The sequence below is a fragment of the Coturnix japonica genome, chromosome 3 (genome assembly GCF_054131305.1).
Source record: "Coturnix japonica strain WE chromosome 3, WE-NBRP24, whole genome shotgun sequence".
Lineage (NCBI taxonomy): Eukaryota > Metazoa > Chordata > Aves > Galliformes > Phasianidae > Coturnix > Coturnix japonica.
Window position 1 is genome coordinate 66,721,311 of NC_140665.1, and position 15,744 is coordinate 66,737,054.

The window sequence follows — 15,744 nt, forward strand, 5'->3', positions numbered from 1 at the left end:
TAAGGATAAAGTAAATGACTAACTGAATTCTTCTACTTGAAAAAACATCTGCACCCATTGACACTCATCAACATTTACAGTGAACCAACAGTGGGTGTGAGTAAAGTGAGGTAGAGGGTGATGTGTTTCAGCCGTGGATTTTGTGACAGTGGGTCACCTCAACTGGTGCAGATTTTTAGAAGCACAGCAGACTCTTGTTAATTACCAATGAAAATGCATAGCTAGTGATGGTGTGTACATTGAATAATGCTGTTCTGTAGTGGAGAATTCGTGCTATTAAGTGGTGTTAAAGTACTCATACTGGTTGAAGTTTCCAGGGAAATAAATAGGAGGTATTACTTTTGGGGCAACCTATGTATATGTGAATGTATATTAAATATTTCATATTTTATATATTCAGGATTCTCATGAAGAAAACTAGATCATCTTCAGAAGTTACTACACATTATGGCTAATCAGGCTCTTAAAGGTAAGGAAAAATTTGGCTGAAAAGAAATGTCAAACCACTTTGGCAAAGTAACCTGACTTTCTTCCCAGTTCATCCAGAAAAAAACCAGTTTAATCTGGAGTATTTTAGACTTAAGTGAGGGTGAGCAGGTAGTTTCTCTTTTCATTTTTAACTCTGACTTTTTGTTTAATTCTCTTAAACAAATAACTTGCCTTTGATACTGCAAGTATAATAGATCAGAATTAACACCTCTCAACTCCTCAAATGGTGTGCATGATATTGTATTCTGGGCATCATTCCCAGAGACACATCTCCCAACATATCCTGAAACTGTTTGATGTAAATGCTCCTTTATTGAAAGCTGGTGTACTCCAGGATTCCATCACACATTCTATCCATCCTATCTGAAAAGTTCACTTCAAGATGTTTAAAAATTCTTTGGAAATGAAGAAAAGATAAATTTTTGAATATTTTATTTATTTATTTTGAACCTTCATTATCAGAAACCATACTAAGATTTAATTTTATTGTACTTTCTCCAAGAATCTCTTTAGCTGATTTATATAGGTCCCCTAAAAATCTCTCAAAATCCTTCTGTTGCCACTTTTATATGAAAGAAACCAAAGCAGGAGCTAAGTACAAGCATGTTCACAAGAGCTATGAACAGAATTTATGAATCCCTGATCTACTCAGCCTGTAAATATTGCTCTTAACCATTAATTTAGTACAAGATTTGAGCAGGCAGGAAAGAGTAAGGAAGAGTGAGAAATGTGGTATCAATCAATTTTCCCAGTGCAGGTGATCTTTATTCTTATCTTTTCTGCAGTAAGTACAGACTGAAGAAACAGCCCAAAGAATAAATAAGCTGAATGAATACAATAAGTTGTAAAAATCACTTTTGTAATGAAAAACAGAATTGCAAATAATCTTATTGGAGAAAAAGTAGATATGTGGATAGAGAATTTATTTCATCAATTTTCTCCAGGTAATTTACTTTCCACTAAGTAGGGCCAAATCCAACGAGTAACCTTTTCTGAACAAGAAGAAAGAAAGAGAACAAGATTGCAAACACACAAAATTATCCAATAGAATGGACAAGCCTCAATGGAAATTAACTTTGTTACTGGGGAATTCTAGCTTCCACATATATTTCACTTCAGCTGACACATACTATATATATATATACACACACACACACACACACACACACACACACACTATTTATTTATTTATTTGTTTGTTTGTTTGTTTGTTTCCCTGTATATATAAATATATTACTTTATTTAGCATTTTTGCATGGATTTCTGCAGTGCTTTCTATAGTACTCTGTCTTAAGCTTGCATTTCTTTTTTGTTTGTACATTTTCACATAAGAATTTAACTTAAAGTCATTATGAGAGAGAGAAAAGTCTACAAATTAAGTGCTATCTTGTAAGTATAGCAACTAATTATTATTCTCAATGATTCTATGGTTAGGCAGAAGACCAACCTTTTATGTTTCAACATTAAAAAGAGAAGAAAAAAATATTTAAAAAAAAAAAAAAGCAAAAGCAATAAAACAAAAATTAAATAGTAGGTGTTAAGTATTAAGCAATGTGGTATGTCTAAATGAACTACACTGATGAATTCAAACATCCAAGATGAGAACTTGCAAAGAAGTTCTGGAAGACTACGGATATACTTGGTTTTAAGTGGAAACCAGAGGAGCAAACAGTAAGAGAGACACCTAATTGCTTGTGGGGGATACACCTGCTTCTGTTCATTCAACTTTGGTCACATGGCATGGTAAATAAAAGGTCAGAGCACTTAAAATTGTGAATTAATTAATTAGCAGTTAAACTGAAAGTCAGAAAAAGCACAAGCAATATTTTCTGACACATTACAGATTTTTATACTAAATTATATAATAGACTTCCAGAGAAGATTTCACAAAGAAATGAAATGCAGTTTTAATGAGGAAAAGAAGGCATGCAAACAATAAGTAGTGGAAGATAATATGAATATTTAGAACAATAGGTATATATATATGTGCAGAAATACATTAAGGGCACTGAACAGTTATAGTATTATAGAAGGCAGATAGCTGGGCACTTATTTCAGCCCCTAATTAAGAATCATGAAATCACTCAGGTTGGAAAAGTCCTCAAACATCATCCAGTTCAACCATGGCCCAACAATAGTACCCTAACAGCCTTCCGCAAAATCATGCCTCTAAGCACCACAACCAAAGGGTTTTTAAACTTATCAAGGGATGGTGACTAAACCACCTCCCTGGGGATCCTGTTCCATAGCTTAACAACCCTTTCTGTAAAGAAGTGTTTCCTAATATCCAAATTAAACTTACCATGGTGCAACTTGAGGCCATTTCCCCTCATCCTATCATCTGTCACCAGTGAGAAGAGACCAACCTTGCCTTCACTACAGTCACCTTTCATGTGACTCAAATAACTTCAGTTATTTGAGGAGAGCAGTAAGGTCTCCCCTCAGCTTCCTTTTCCCCAAACTAAACAGCCCCAGTTCCTTCAGTCTCTCCTCACTGGGCATATTCTCCAAGCCCTTCACAAGATTTGTTTCCCTTCTTTGGACCTCCTCCAGCAATTCAATGTCCTTTCTGTGCTGAGGTGCCCAAAACTGAACACAGTACTCAATGTGAGGCCTTACCAATGCCAAGTACGGTGGCAGGATTACTTCCCTAGTCCTGCTCACCACACCATTCTTGATACACGCCAGGATGCCATTGGCCTTCTTGGCCACCCGGACATACTGCTGCCTCACATTCAGCTGACTGTCCATCAGTACACCAAGCTCCCTTTCTATCAGGCAGTTTTCCAGCTACTCCTCCCCAAGCCTGTAGGGTTGCCCAGGGTTGTTGTGACCACAGTGCAGGACCCAACACTTGGCCCTATTGAAACTCATACAGTTAACCTTGGCCCATCAATCCAGGTCCATCTGTACTGCTGGTCTCCCTTCAAGCAGGGGAGTGAAGTGAACCAGAGCTTGCAACTTGCTATAAAATATTCTTCTGCCTCTAGCTGATGCTCTGTCACAGGTCTTAGATATGCCAGCACTATGTGGATGTCCTAGACAGCTTAGAGAAGCTCAAGTGGCACCAGACATCTGTCAGTCATAAAGGAGAAATTCAAATTGTAATTACATCAGTGGTAATTCCTGACTGATGAACAACCTGGCACTGAGGGCAAGTAGGCTTCACTGCAAAACAGGTTAAATTGGCTGGAAGTAGGAATACCAGAGACAGAAGACTTCATGCAAATGAGTAAAATTTCCCTTGTTCATGAGATAAGAAGGGCCACAATATCGTCTTGCAAGAAACATGGAATATGAGTGCTCAGGGGCCACATAAGGGAAGAGAACTGGCACTGGACGGGGGCCAAACTCTGTTTTAAGGCTCTTGATACCGATGCTCCTATGGTTAATGCTGGCATATTTCTATTGTACCTTTGTAGTCTCCTTAAGATCCACTTATGGCATTAAAACACTATCCAGTGCACCTGTCTTTAACTATTTTAATATATGAAATTTAATAATACACTGATCCTAATCATTAAAAAATTACTTCAGATGATAATATATAACAATCACCAGCTGTAATAACTATGTATGCCTTTGCATTGTACATGTGTGAAATTGTGCATGTATAGAGATGGAGAGAGTCTAGCAAAATATCTGTTCAGTTTATATTTATGTGCAGGCAGTACATACACATATTTAAAGATATTATTATACTCCCACACATTTATATTAAAAGTTAGAAACTAGACATAATCAACATCTGCTGCAAGAGATTATTATTTACTAGAAAAGTAAAGTACTAGAAAAGTAACGTATGAAAGCCCTCTTATTAAACGTGAATGGTTTGATTAGCACACATTCTGCCCATATGCTGAAATCATAAAGTGAAGGATTAGTGAAAATTAATCTTCAAGTTATCCATGTAGTTTTTGAAGTTTCACTTGAATTGGCAATAAAATACTCTCCCCTTCTACCTATTTAAAGTGACAGTGATGTGCAAAGTATGTATTGTCTTAAATTCTTTGATCAAATGTCTCTCTATGAAGTAATTCACCCAGATAAATGCCAAAAGATAAAACTATAAAATTCTCAAAAAAATTACAGTCTAAAATGAGTCTAAAAAACTGAATTCAACAGGCATGACCAAATCTGAAAGGACACAAATTAATTTCTGATCTAATAGTATCTGTTTTAAAACACATTTCACTATTTTGCTGCATCAGTATATGTTGCTATATTACCGTTTGCTCTTAATTGCTAAAGTTTCAAGACATATGCTCTTCTATGTATATCAAATAATTTATGTGTCTCAGATCCACTATCAGAGCAGATCTGACTTCTGTGGATTAATGAAGATATATATTCTGTCATGAAAAGAACCCCAGAAAAACATAAACAAGAGATATTTGTTCACTGAAAGGAGTTCTGAGTCTTATTTATACTTTTTTTTACTTAGAAATGTGCTGTGGAAGAGCAAAACAAGTTTGGCAAAAATAAAACACTGTTTATTGACAAAATGAAGATGTAGAATAGTCTTGGTTTAATAGAATTTGGATGAAAAAATCATAGATGTGGATCTACTTGTATTACTCTTTTAAACATTCTCCAAGGCACCACTATTCAAGTGGTCCTACTGTACAGTGTCTTACAATTGGTACAGATTAAATTGAAATCTAAATGGATAGTAAAAAGCCACAAAAATAAACTTACATGATCAATCAATTCACGAACCATTCCATTCCACTGTCCACTGGCATCCTCCTGGGCTCCATATTTTCCATCCTCCACCAGTCTAATCTCATAAGAAAATCCAAGGATTGTAGACAGCTCCCTGAGGAGGTCAATGCAATAACCTTCAAATCGGTCATTTCCATACAAAGGTTTATCTGACTTCTTGAACATTACATATGGCTCTTCCTGTGAAATTTGAAAATGAAAAGACAGAACAAGGATTGAATATCCCCCCCATATCTTTCTTTTCTATTCCTTTTTATCTAAATTATTATACTATAATGATTACCCTCACTGTGAAAAGAATTAAATGGAAAGTAGAATTCTCTTAACTTTTCCCCGTAAGTCTCATTAGCAAGTCACATTATGCATTAATACTAAATACATTGTTTGAATGAACAAGGTAAGCCTCTCATAATACAATAAAAATGTGATTTAGAAACTGAACAAAAATGAAATTTTAATTCAAACCCCAAAGAATCAGGTTTTCTGTTTCTCTTGATATGAGCCCTTAACTGTTTTCTCAATGGTTTCATAGGCGAAGTGTAGAAAACCCACAGAGGGAGGAAAAAAAAAAAAGTCTATCCTACCTCTTCAAGTTATAACCTTCAGTTTTTAACACTGTGGCAAAAACAGACAAGAATTAAACTCAAAAAGGGAATTCTATAGCATATTTTCCATGAAAACTGAATGTCTTCAAAAATTTATTTTCATATATATTTATAATTTAGACTATGGTGTGGCTTCTCCACATAAAGTGGTGTGGAAATAGGGTAGTAAATAAAATAATCATAAAAATATTCATAATAATAGGAAGAAATATTTAGGAAAATGAAAGGCTTTAACATCTCCTTATTTAGGATAATCTTCCTCAAATACAAAGCTGAAGGAAAAAATAAACCAAATGATTGGGCTTAGTATAAATCTTCAATTAGTATGTGAAAGGTTCAATATGTGACTTAGTCTGTACTAATGCTTTAGAAAGGAGTGGGTTTTTTGTTTGTTTGTTTGTTTAACATTTTGTATAAAAAAATTAAAAAACAAGAACCAAAAAAGGTAAAAAAAATGGTAGTAGGTGCAACAAGTCTCAGATAAACTCTCCAGGGTAACTTAATAGAATTCACAGAACCCTAAATCTCCACATCAGCATTCAGTGGGGTTAAAGGCACTTCATTCCGCAGGCATGAGACTGCTTTACTAAAGACCTGTCAGCATTTCTGATGTAAATGTATCTTGAGGTGACCCATGATTTAAGCTTTTTTGTCTACATAAAACTGGAATGCTGGCATGCAGGATTTTACCCTAAACACAAGGGAAAAAACAAGGAGAACATTTGCTATCAGAAGAAATATGTTCAGAAGATGTTTGTTTCTCTGTTGATTATTTTGTTCCTCTTAAGGTATAATGGATTCACTGGAGAGTGATCAGAGTATTCAACACATACAACATAGCTGTAAACTGGAACATTCGTAATGGCCAGAAATAACAGAAGAAATCCAGATTAGATTTAAGGAGGATAATTAAGTGCCACAGTAGATAATCTAAGAGCTTGGACTGTGTTGCTAGAAGAAAAAGAATTAATTACATATAGATAAAGAGAAGGCAAAGAAAACAGCCATCTGGGGAACTCTATCTGTCCGCTATAGAAAGAATGTTCATCATCTAATAAATTAAAATTTGACAATTAAAATTTGTCTACATCAGCTGTTAAGTTCAGTTGTTTTGGAACTTTCAAAAGGTCTACAATTCCTTTACCAACAGTAGTTACTTCAAATATATTATCCAATATTAAATTGAAACAGAATAAAATTATTTATGCAAACTTTAAATTCAAACATTTATAACTATATATAGAGAGAGAAAAAATCTCAGACACATCCATCTCAAACAGAACAATATGAAGTCTCTGGATAGCTTGGAATGTTCGTATACAGAGACCCTAGATATTTGCTCTCTCACTTGTTCAGATATTTACAGTTATATATCTCACAGTCTATTTGAAATCTATTTTCCTAACAGGAGTTTAGCTTCTATCTTTCATTTCATGAAATACTGTGTTACATGGAGAAGAATTTAAATGTGTGTGATATCAGAGAGGTAGTATAATCCATCACCAGTATATGCTGTTATGTCTCCTTTGCCCTGGAAGGACTGACAGATTTCCTTCACTGAGACATCTAGCTCATCCATACATTCTTGCATATTTTCCTAGAAGTTCATTAAAACAAATCTGGATGGCTGCATTTTTACACTTCATTATATATACAGTATATACATATATATATATATACACATATATATATATATATATACTACAACAACTAAGCTCCAATCCCATCATCTTTCATTATCCTCTCTCTGACTTCCGTGGATGAGAACTACAGTAGTCTCTATGGTACAACTTTACTATTTAATAAGTATAATATTTTGTTATGGAAAATCTTTCCATGAGAAGTTTCACCACTGATTTACAGTAATACCCTCTTAATATTTTTGGAATTCTTATGGTGACCTCACTTAGTGGCTCCTGATTTTAGAGTCTTACACTGCCCCAAATATATATATGTATATATTTTTTTCTTCATGGATTCTACTTGCAGTTTAATACAGTTCCTCACTTAGCTTGTTGGGATTCAGTTTTCATTTACTGTTGGGAGAACCACATGTGATAGCTCTTATTTTACCCTGAAGTTTTCTCAGATCCTTCTCTGGCAATATTTAAGGTGCGTTTCAAACACTGAATATAGTGTTGGGTTTTTTTGTTTGTTTGTTTGATCTGAACTTTTCCATGTTAAAATATGCTTTATTTCTTCAAGGTAGAATGTTGTATACTGACAAATATTATAAAATTGATTGCCACATACACTCAGAAAAACATCAATGCACTAAACATACAATCATCATAGCTTTCTGGTAAATTATCACTTCTACCAAAATCTTTCATAAGGATGATTATAAACCATTAGAGATAAAATGTTTAAGCCAGGAAATTTTCAAAGATCAGCAACTGTTTTATACTAATTTAGTCTTTTTCTAAATTTAATGTTATCCTTTGCTCCTGAAAACACGACTCATAAATTTACTACGTCATATCAAAAAATGAGTCAGAATTATTTGCACAATGTTTAAAAATATTCTTTTAAACAATTTCAATTTAGATTTATGAGTAAGTATACTCTCTCAAGTGGACAGGCCAACAATAAATAAAAACAAATAAACAAAACTCACCTTCCCCATAACACCATTATTACTGCTTGAAATGCCTGAAGCAAAAGCCATTGAATAAGCACTGTCAACTACACACATTTTCTTAAAGAAATGCTCATGCAGAGACAATTTTTAGAGAAAATGTGCCTACTCTGAATTCATTTAGGCTGTAAGAAAGGGATTCTATCATGACTTTCTATTGAGGATGATTGTCCTGAAATGGGAGCAATCAAAGTGAGAGTAAATAACTGCATTTTAAAAACAACTTTTATTGTCATCCAAATTACTTTACCTCTAGTTTAAATTATTTTTGATGTGTGAAATTGAATGTGGAAAATAACATTCAAGAATATCAACAGAAAAATAATTCATAGGAAAAAAATGCAAATGTCTGAGGGGATTGTTCTGTAACGAGATAGAATAAAATTTTAATAATCTGAAGTGTCTGTAAACGCGCTTGTAATGAAGAATTCATTATCTTCTTCATAAAAGACAAGGGAAAGGATGTTGGGGGAAAAAAAAAAAAAAAAAAAAAGCACTTTAATAACATTCAAAATAAATTTGGCCACAATTGGATGCCATGTGATTTATTTCACAGTGGCTACTAAGAAAACAGCTTTGCTGTAATTTGAAATAGAAAATATATTTGTATGTTCTTGGACTACTATGCAACAGAGCTTACATAAATATAATACATTGTTTTTCCACTCGTAAAAGGTGCACTTAGTTACTTCTCTGCACTGACTTCTTTTTGATTGTCACTATAAAGACAGAACAAATTATTCATTTATGTAAATAAAATAAGAGCTATAAATCTAGGAAGCTCTAAAGAAAAAAAAAAACAGTAAAAGTGGTATATGCAACTCAAATTAAGTTTATACATAAAAAAATACTTTAAAAAAGAAAAAAATAAAAAATATTGGTTGTAATGAGATTGATAAAATATTTATAATCAAAATAAAATCCTAACATTATTATTATACTGCATGCATTAGTACAGGCTGGGGGATGACCTGCTGAAGAGGAGCTCTGCAGAGAGGGACCTGGGCATGCACGCAAGAACTTCTTTACAGTGAGGGTGACGGAGCACTGGAACAGGCTGCCCAGGGGGGTTGTGGAGTCTACTTCTCTGGAGCTTTCAGTATATACTCCTATCATCAACTATCAGGTTTAATTGAAAAATTCAACAGTTTTGTTTTAATTGGTTATATTTCATTTTGATATATTTTTCTCTGCAAGGAAGGGCTTCAAAAAACTAGTTTTTTAGAGAATTTAGAGAATTTAGAAAAATAATTAAAAAAAAAAAACTAGAAATTGATTCGTTACAAGAGATAAGATGTCAAAATCTCTAGCATGCAGATAACACTCTCTGGTGTTTATTAGACATTTGCAAATGTATTATATTTAGTGTTAAGTATCCACATAGCACACATAGAAACAGTCCTATGAACTGCTCAGTTTTGCTAATTCCATATACATGAGCTTCAGTTACCCGGAGAATGCAAACATCTTTTTGTGCATGGGTGGCTGTGCACATTCAGTCAGTATAACACAGATTAACAACTTGGGAAAAAATATCAGCCCAACAGAAAACATTCAGTGTTGCATAGAATTTTTTTATCTGGCTTCTTGAAGTCTATACTGTGCATATCTGTGACAGTCACCACAGAGCAAGAATACATAGCATGTGTTACCAGAATACTTTTTTAGAAACCATTAGTTTATGTTAAGATAATTGTATTTTAAAAGGATGTAAAAAAATAAATTAAGAATTTAGCTAGCTTCTCCCTGTAAAGGGCTCACTCAACATGGTCATTGTGGTCATTGTACTGAGGCTACCCATGTCTGTTAAGAGATTAATGTAACTGCAATATACTGTAGGAGCCTTACAAAACCCAGAGGATGGTGGTAGAGAATTCTATTCTGAGATCATTCAAGTCCAATGAAAGAACAGAAGTAAAAGCAAATTCAGATGAATTGAGTGATACAGTACAAAGTGATCTTGTTTAATGAAAAGTTGTTTGTGACTAGCTGAAAAAAAAATCTAAATTATGTGGCCTTTATCTCAATGCCAAGAAAATCAATTATCTGTAAAAGCATCTGATTAGAACTTAGTCCAGTGGAAAAGAAAGAAATGAATACTTGTTCAAAAACTCAATAAAGAGGAAATTAATCAAGTCTATAAGGATTATAAGCTAGAAAAAATATTTTATTAAAATATTAGGAAATATAAATTCCAAGATAAGATGTGGAAGAGAAAAATATTAGAAATAATGGAATCAAGATCATAGACCTAACAAGAAGCCATGCTTTCCCAGAATATTACATCTATTTTCATTCATTAAGAAAAGACCACATTAACCAAAATTTTTGTATTTATTGTTCATATATTCTATGTAGGTCATTCTGATAGTAATGCCTCCTACTTGAGTCCATGGAAATTACAACAGACTCTTAGAGTACAATAGCACTACCAGATAGAAAAAAAATTCTCAGTAACAGAACACAGTAGTCAGTATCATTAGCTATGCAATTTCACTAGCAACAGACATGAACCTGCATGTCCTTGTAAAAATCTGCACCAACAGAAGAGACCCACTGTGTTCATAGCATGTATGACTGTATCATTTCTAGGAAAATGTTACCCACACAGTCCATCTTTAAACAGCCTGAACAGCTGGAATTCAAAATGTGCCAGATATGGACTATATGGAGGGATAGTCCAGCCAAGATTGGAAATATGCTTCATAGTCTTCCAACTGGTATGGAACCTGGCATTATTGTGCTGCAAGAGGAAGGCTGTCTTTTTCTCTGGCCTGACTCTGGAAGTCTGAGCATTCAGCTTAGTCAGCATCACAGTGTAGTAGTCAGAGTTGATTGCTAATTCAGTTTCCAGCAAATCCTGAAGGATCACCTATTTCCTATTCCACAAGATACATTACAAGTGCACATTACCTACTGAGGGCAATTTCTTGAACTTATTTCAGTATAAAATACACATCCCCACTCCATGCACTCACATTTTGACTTTGGCTTGCAGAGATGACATCTCATCTCATGCCCAGTAAAAGTGTGACCCAGGCAACTGTCACCTTCTGCCTTGTATTGGTTCAGTAGCATGTGTTCCTTTTGTTTCTGCATGAGCATTTGTGGAAAGCACATAACACAGACTTTGCTACCATTTTTTCCAGTGCTGAAGCCAATGTTCAGCTCCATACACATTTTCCTGGATGTAATCCACCAAGTAGCTTGGATGAGCTGATGGACATGCTCTTCATTTCATGGTCTGACAGTTGCTTAAGGCTATCTGGAACATGATTGTCTTTCACACGGCTGTCTCCTCTGTTGAAACACAATACCTACCACCTCACTGTACTGATTTTATTATTTTTCTTTTTTATATGGAGGAATTTAACCACACAACTTTCATTCAGATGCTCTTCAGATGCCATTTTGTCAGATTGCCCCTCTGCTGCCATCTGTTGCACAAAATGTAACAGAACATGGGTAGAAAGGTTCATCCTTAGTTTATACCCTAACATCCACTTCTGATGTCATGGGCATACACAATAAAATAAGAGGCATTACTTTCAGATCCGCCCTCATATTAATTGAATAACTCTTTGTCAGTGTTCTAAGGGATGAATTAGAGGATGGGACACCATCAATTCATGTCACAAGTGGTATTTCATGTCCAAGAGAAAGCAAAAACAGAATTCTATATTTGGAATGGACACCAATCTGAGTGAAATAAACAAAAAAAAAAAAAAAAAAGAAGAAGAAATTAAAAAAAAAAATTAAAAAAAAAAAAGAAGAAGAATGTATCCTGGTGCAAAAATACTTAAGGTATTGTTCATATCAGACTGAACATAGAAACATAGATAAGAATTAATTACAGAATCAAGAACTGCTGCTAATTTAAACCTAGTAGTCATGACTTCGTTATTTGCCTCGTATGCAACCTGAAAGAAGGCCAAACCACCCTTGAAGTAAACATTAGTAAAACAACAAAAAAATATGACACCAAGGAGAAATTAATTTTGTGTCTTTCTAATTTACTGAGTTGATGGATGACTACAAAGCCTAAGCTTTTAAATTTTTTTCCATATAAAATTTTGCAGTTATTGCAGTTTGAAGAGTTAATCATACAAAACACCTCCCTTAAGAAGAAAAGAGGAGCGGGGTGCAGGGTAGGCAGGATAGAAGGAAGAGGAAAAAGGAGATAGGAGAAACTTATTTACTAAAAAGAATCACAGAATCACAGAATTATCAAGGTTGGAAAAGACCTAGAAGATCATCTAGTCCAACCATTACCAATACTTCCCAGCTAAATCATATTCCTCAACACAACATCCAAACGTATCTTGAACACTACCATGATCGGTGACTCCACCACCTCTCTGGGCAGTGGATTCCAATGCCTGACTACCCTTTCCGATAAGTAATACTTCCTAATGTCCAGCCTGAATCTCCCCTGGCACAGCTTAAAACCATTCCCTCTAGTTCTATCACTTATTACACGAGAGAAGAGGCCAACACCCAGCTCACTACAGCCTCCATTCAGGAAGTTATAGAGAGCAATAAGGTCTCCCCTGAGCCTCCTCTTCTCCCAACTGAACAATCCCAGCTCTCTCAGCTGCTCCTCATAAAGTCTATTCTCCAGACCCCTCACCAGCTTTGTAGCCCTCCTCTGAACACGTTCCAGGGCCTCAATGTCTTTCTTGCAGTGAGGGGCCCAAAACTGAACACAGTACTCGAGGTGTGGCCGCACCAATGCCGAGTACAGGAGGACAATTATCTCCCTGTTCCTGCTAGTAACACTTTTTGATGCAAGTCAGGGTGCCGTTGGCCTTCTATGCCACCTGGGCACACTGTCGGCTCATGTTCAGCCGAGCATCAATCAGTACCCCCAGGTCTGTTTCTTCAACACAGTCCTCCAGTCACTCTGCCCCAAGCCTATAGCGCTGCCTGGGGTTGTTGTGGCCAAGGTGCAGGACCCGGCATGTGAGATGACAGTACAGACTAATTAAGAGTAATAAAGAAAAATAAATAAATAAATAGAAGTGGAGGAGAGAAAGAAGATCCTTTCAAATCATTATCATCAGGCCTACTACCGCTTTCCTCCTGGAAAAGACCAGGGGACTCTACCCCTGTTACCTGGAATCAGAAATCATGTAGAGGATGACTCCTGGGAAATGCAGTACATCCAAGTGTATCTTCCTTTTGGAAGGTCAGAACTCATGTAAGACTGCTAATGATAAACAGGAAACATAGCTCCACAGTGCAGTATGTCTGCACCCAACAGCCTATTGCATGTTGTTAAGAAATGAAACATTGATAAAACTAGGACAGCAGCAAAATTTACACACAATTAAATCCATTAAAACATGACTGGTTAAAAGTTAACTGTAATCAAGTAATCCTTACAAATCTTTTTAGGTAACACCATATACAAATAATCTGTATATTCTAATATAATCCAATTCTGAAAAGTATCAATGCACTGATAAGTGCACTTATTTCATTTTTTCAGTGATAAATGTTGGGCTAACAGTAAGTAACAAGGACAAGACACAAAGACTGTGGTAAAATAGAAAGATGGACTCAAGGATATATTGCATATTTTAATTGTTTTCCTTTAAACTTTGAGAAATTATAATGGAAATCATAGATTTAAGAAAAAAAAAATTCTTTGAGAATCCCTAATCTGAAAACTTATTTAATTTTATCATATTGTGAACACATTTTTAATTTTATGATATGTCAACTTGTTGTCTTAAGATTAAAGTCATCATTTAGTGAATCACAGGACTAAAATATCTTCAAGAAAAGCTGATAAAGAACTTTGTTTCTACCCCTCAAGAAAGTAAGTACTAAATTTGGGTATGAAGAAATAGACAACGAATATTCTTCAAAGAAAATTTACTTGAAATTACTTGGAAAAAAACTTGAATTTTGCTATACCAGGAGGTGTAGTCCTCCTGTGTGGTCAAATTTAGCCACAGTGATAATTTTCAGTGGCAGAAAAGTGGGGATAATAAGCACAGGTTAGACATTTGTCATACTGCATGATCAATCTGAAGGGTTATCATTCTTCTGGATTAAAAAAAAAAAAAAGTTAGAAGTTAAAAATCAAAATATCAAAGTATGTATGCTCGGATTACATAAATTCCTCATTTGATATAAATTGTCTTCTGATGTCCAAACCAGGTGAGATAATAACTGCATAAGTTGGAGAAAAAAATGACAAAAAGTCAGTTTTCAGTTGTATCCAAGACCAAATTACATAACCAAAGTGTTCCCATGATACTTCCACAAATAAAAATAATTGGTTTTCTCATAATAAAAATGTATGATTTCTGATATTCTGCAAGTGTACTATATCAAAGAGCTTTTATTTTTCCTATCACAACTATTTCATTGCCTTGTTCTATATCATCTCTTTGCAAACAGATTTGAACAAGAAATGCTTACTTGAATTGTTTCATCATGTTTATTTTTTTTATTATATTTTGTCTCTTAATTTATTGTTAGAAATGACAGTAACTTCAACTCTTCAAATTGTCTTAATTTTAAGGATAATTGTCAAACTTATGATTTTTCTCTAATACTTTCAAAACAAAGACATATTTTTAAAAGAATGCAGAGGGGTTTTTTTTGTTTGTTTGTTTTGTTTTGTTTTTGTCATAATATCAATACTGAAAAAAAAACAAAAAAAAACAAAAAATGTTGGTGAAAAGAGAAAAAACACCTTCAAAATCCTTCGCTTTTAGCAAAGAGAATTTTAATCATTAGCTTCTGTTCACCAGGGATACTGGAGTTAAAGGGCTGTCATATCTGATTAACATTTAGTTAGGAATACAGAAGTAAGGAATACACAATAGGCTTTCATAGCTGGCAGTCACAATCCAACAGGGAGAGGTGAAGGAATCCACTAGTTAGAGGCAATCAAAACAATGTAATATATGACTAAGACATCTCACTAGTCATTTGTGCCAGCATGTCCTAATTGAAGAAATGATCTACAAGAGACAGCAAATTAACCTTCCTCCATAATACTATCTATAATAGAAATTCATTATATTACCATATTATTAATATAGCAAGAAGTAATAATTTTATATAGCATATAATATTATAATATTATAATACTATTTATTTTTATATTAATATTATGGTAATATAATGAATACATATATATATACACACATATATCTTTTTTACATATTAAAGATATCATGCCTGATATCTTTTAGGATGCTACCTAGAAGATCTCTAGTGTGAACTTGTGAAACATGAAAAACATAATAATAAACTACTGCATGAAGA

General features: G+C 34.3%; 1 protein-coding gene across 5 annotated transcripts in view; it reads right to left on the minus strand.

Annotated features, from left to right (window-relative positions):
- GRIK2 (glutamate ionotropic receptor kainate type subunit 2) overlaps positions 1-15,744 on the minus strand; it is a 343,246-nt gene that overhangs the window by 133,227 nt on the left and 194,275 nt on the right. For all 5 annotated transcript variants that reach the window (XM_015858743.3, XM_015858741.3, XM_032443244.2 and 2 more), the window contains exon 11: positions 5,188-5,394. In XM_015858743.3, coding sequence (XP_015714229.1) covers positions 5,188-5,394 — 207 coding nt within the window. The remainder of the gene's footprint in view (positions 1-5,187; positions 5,395-15,744) is intronic.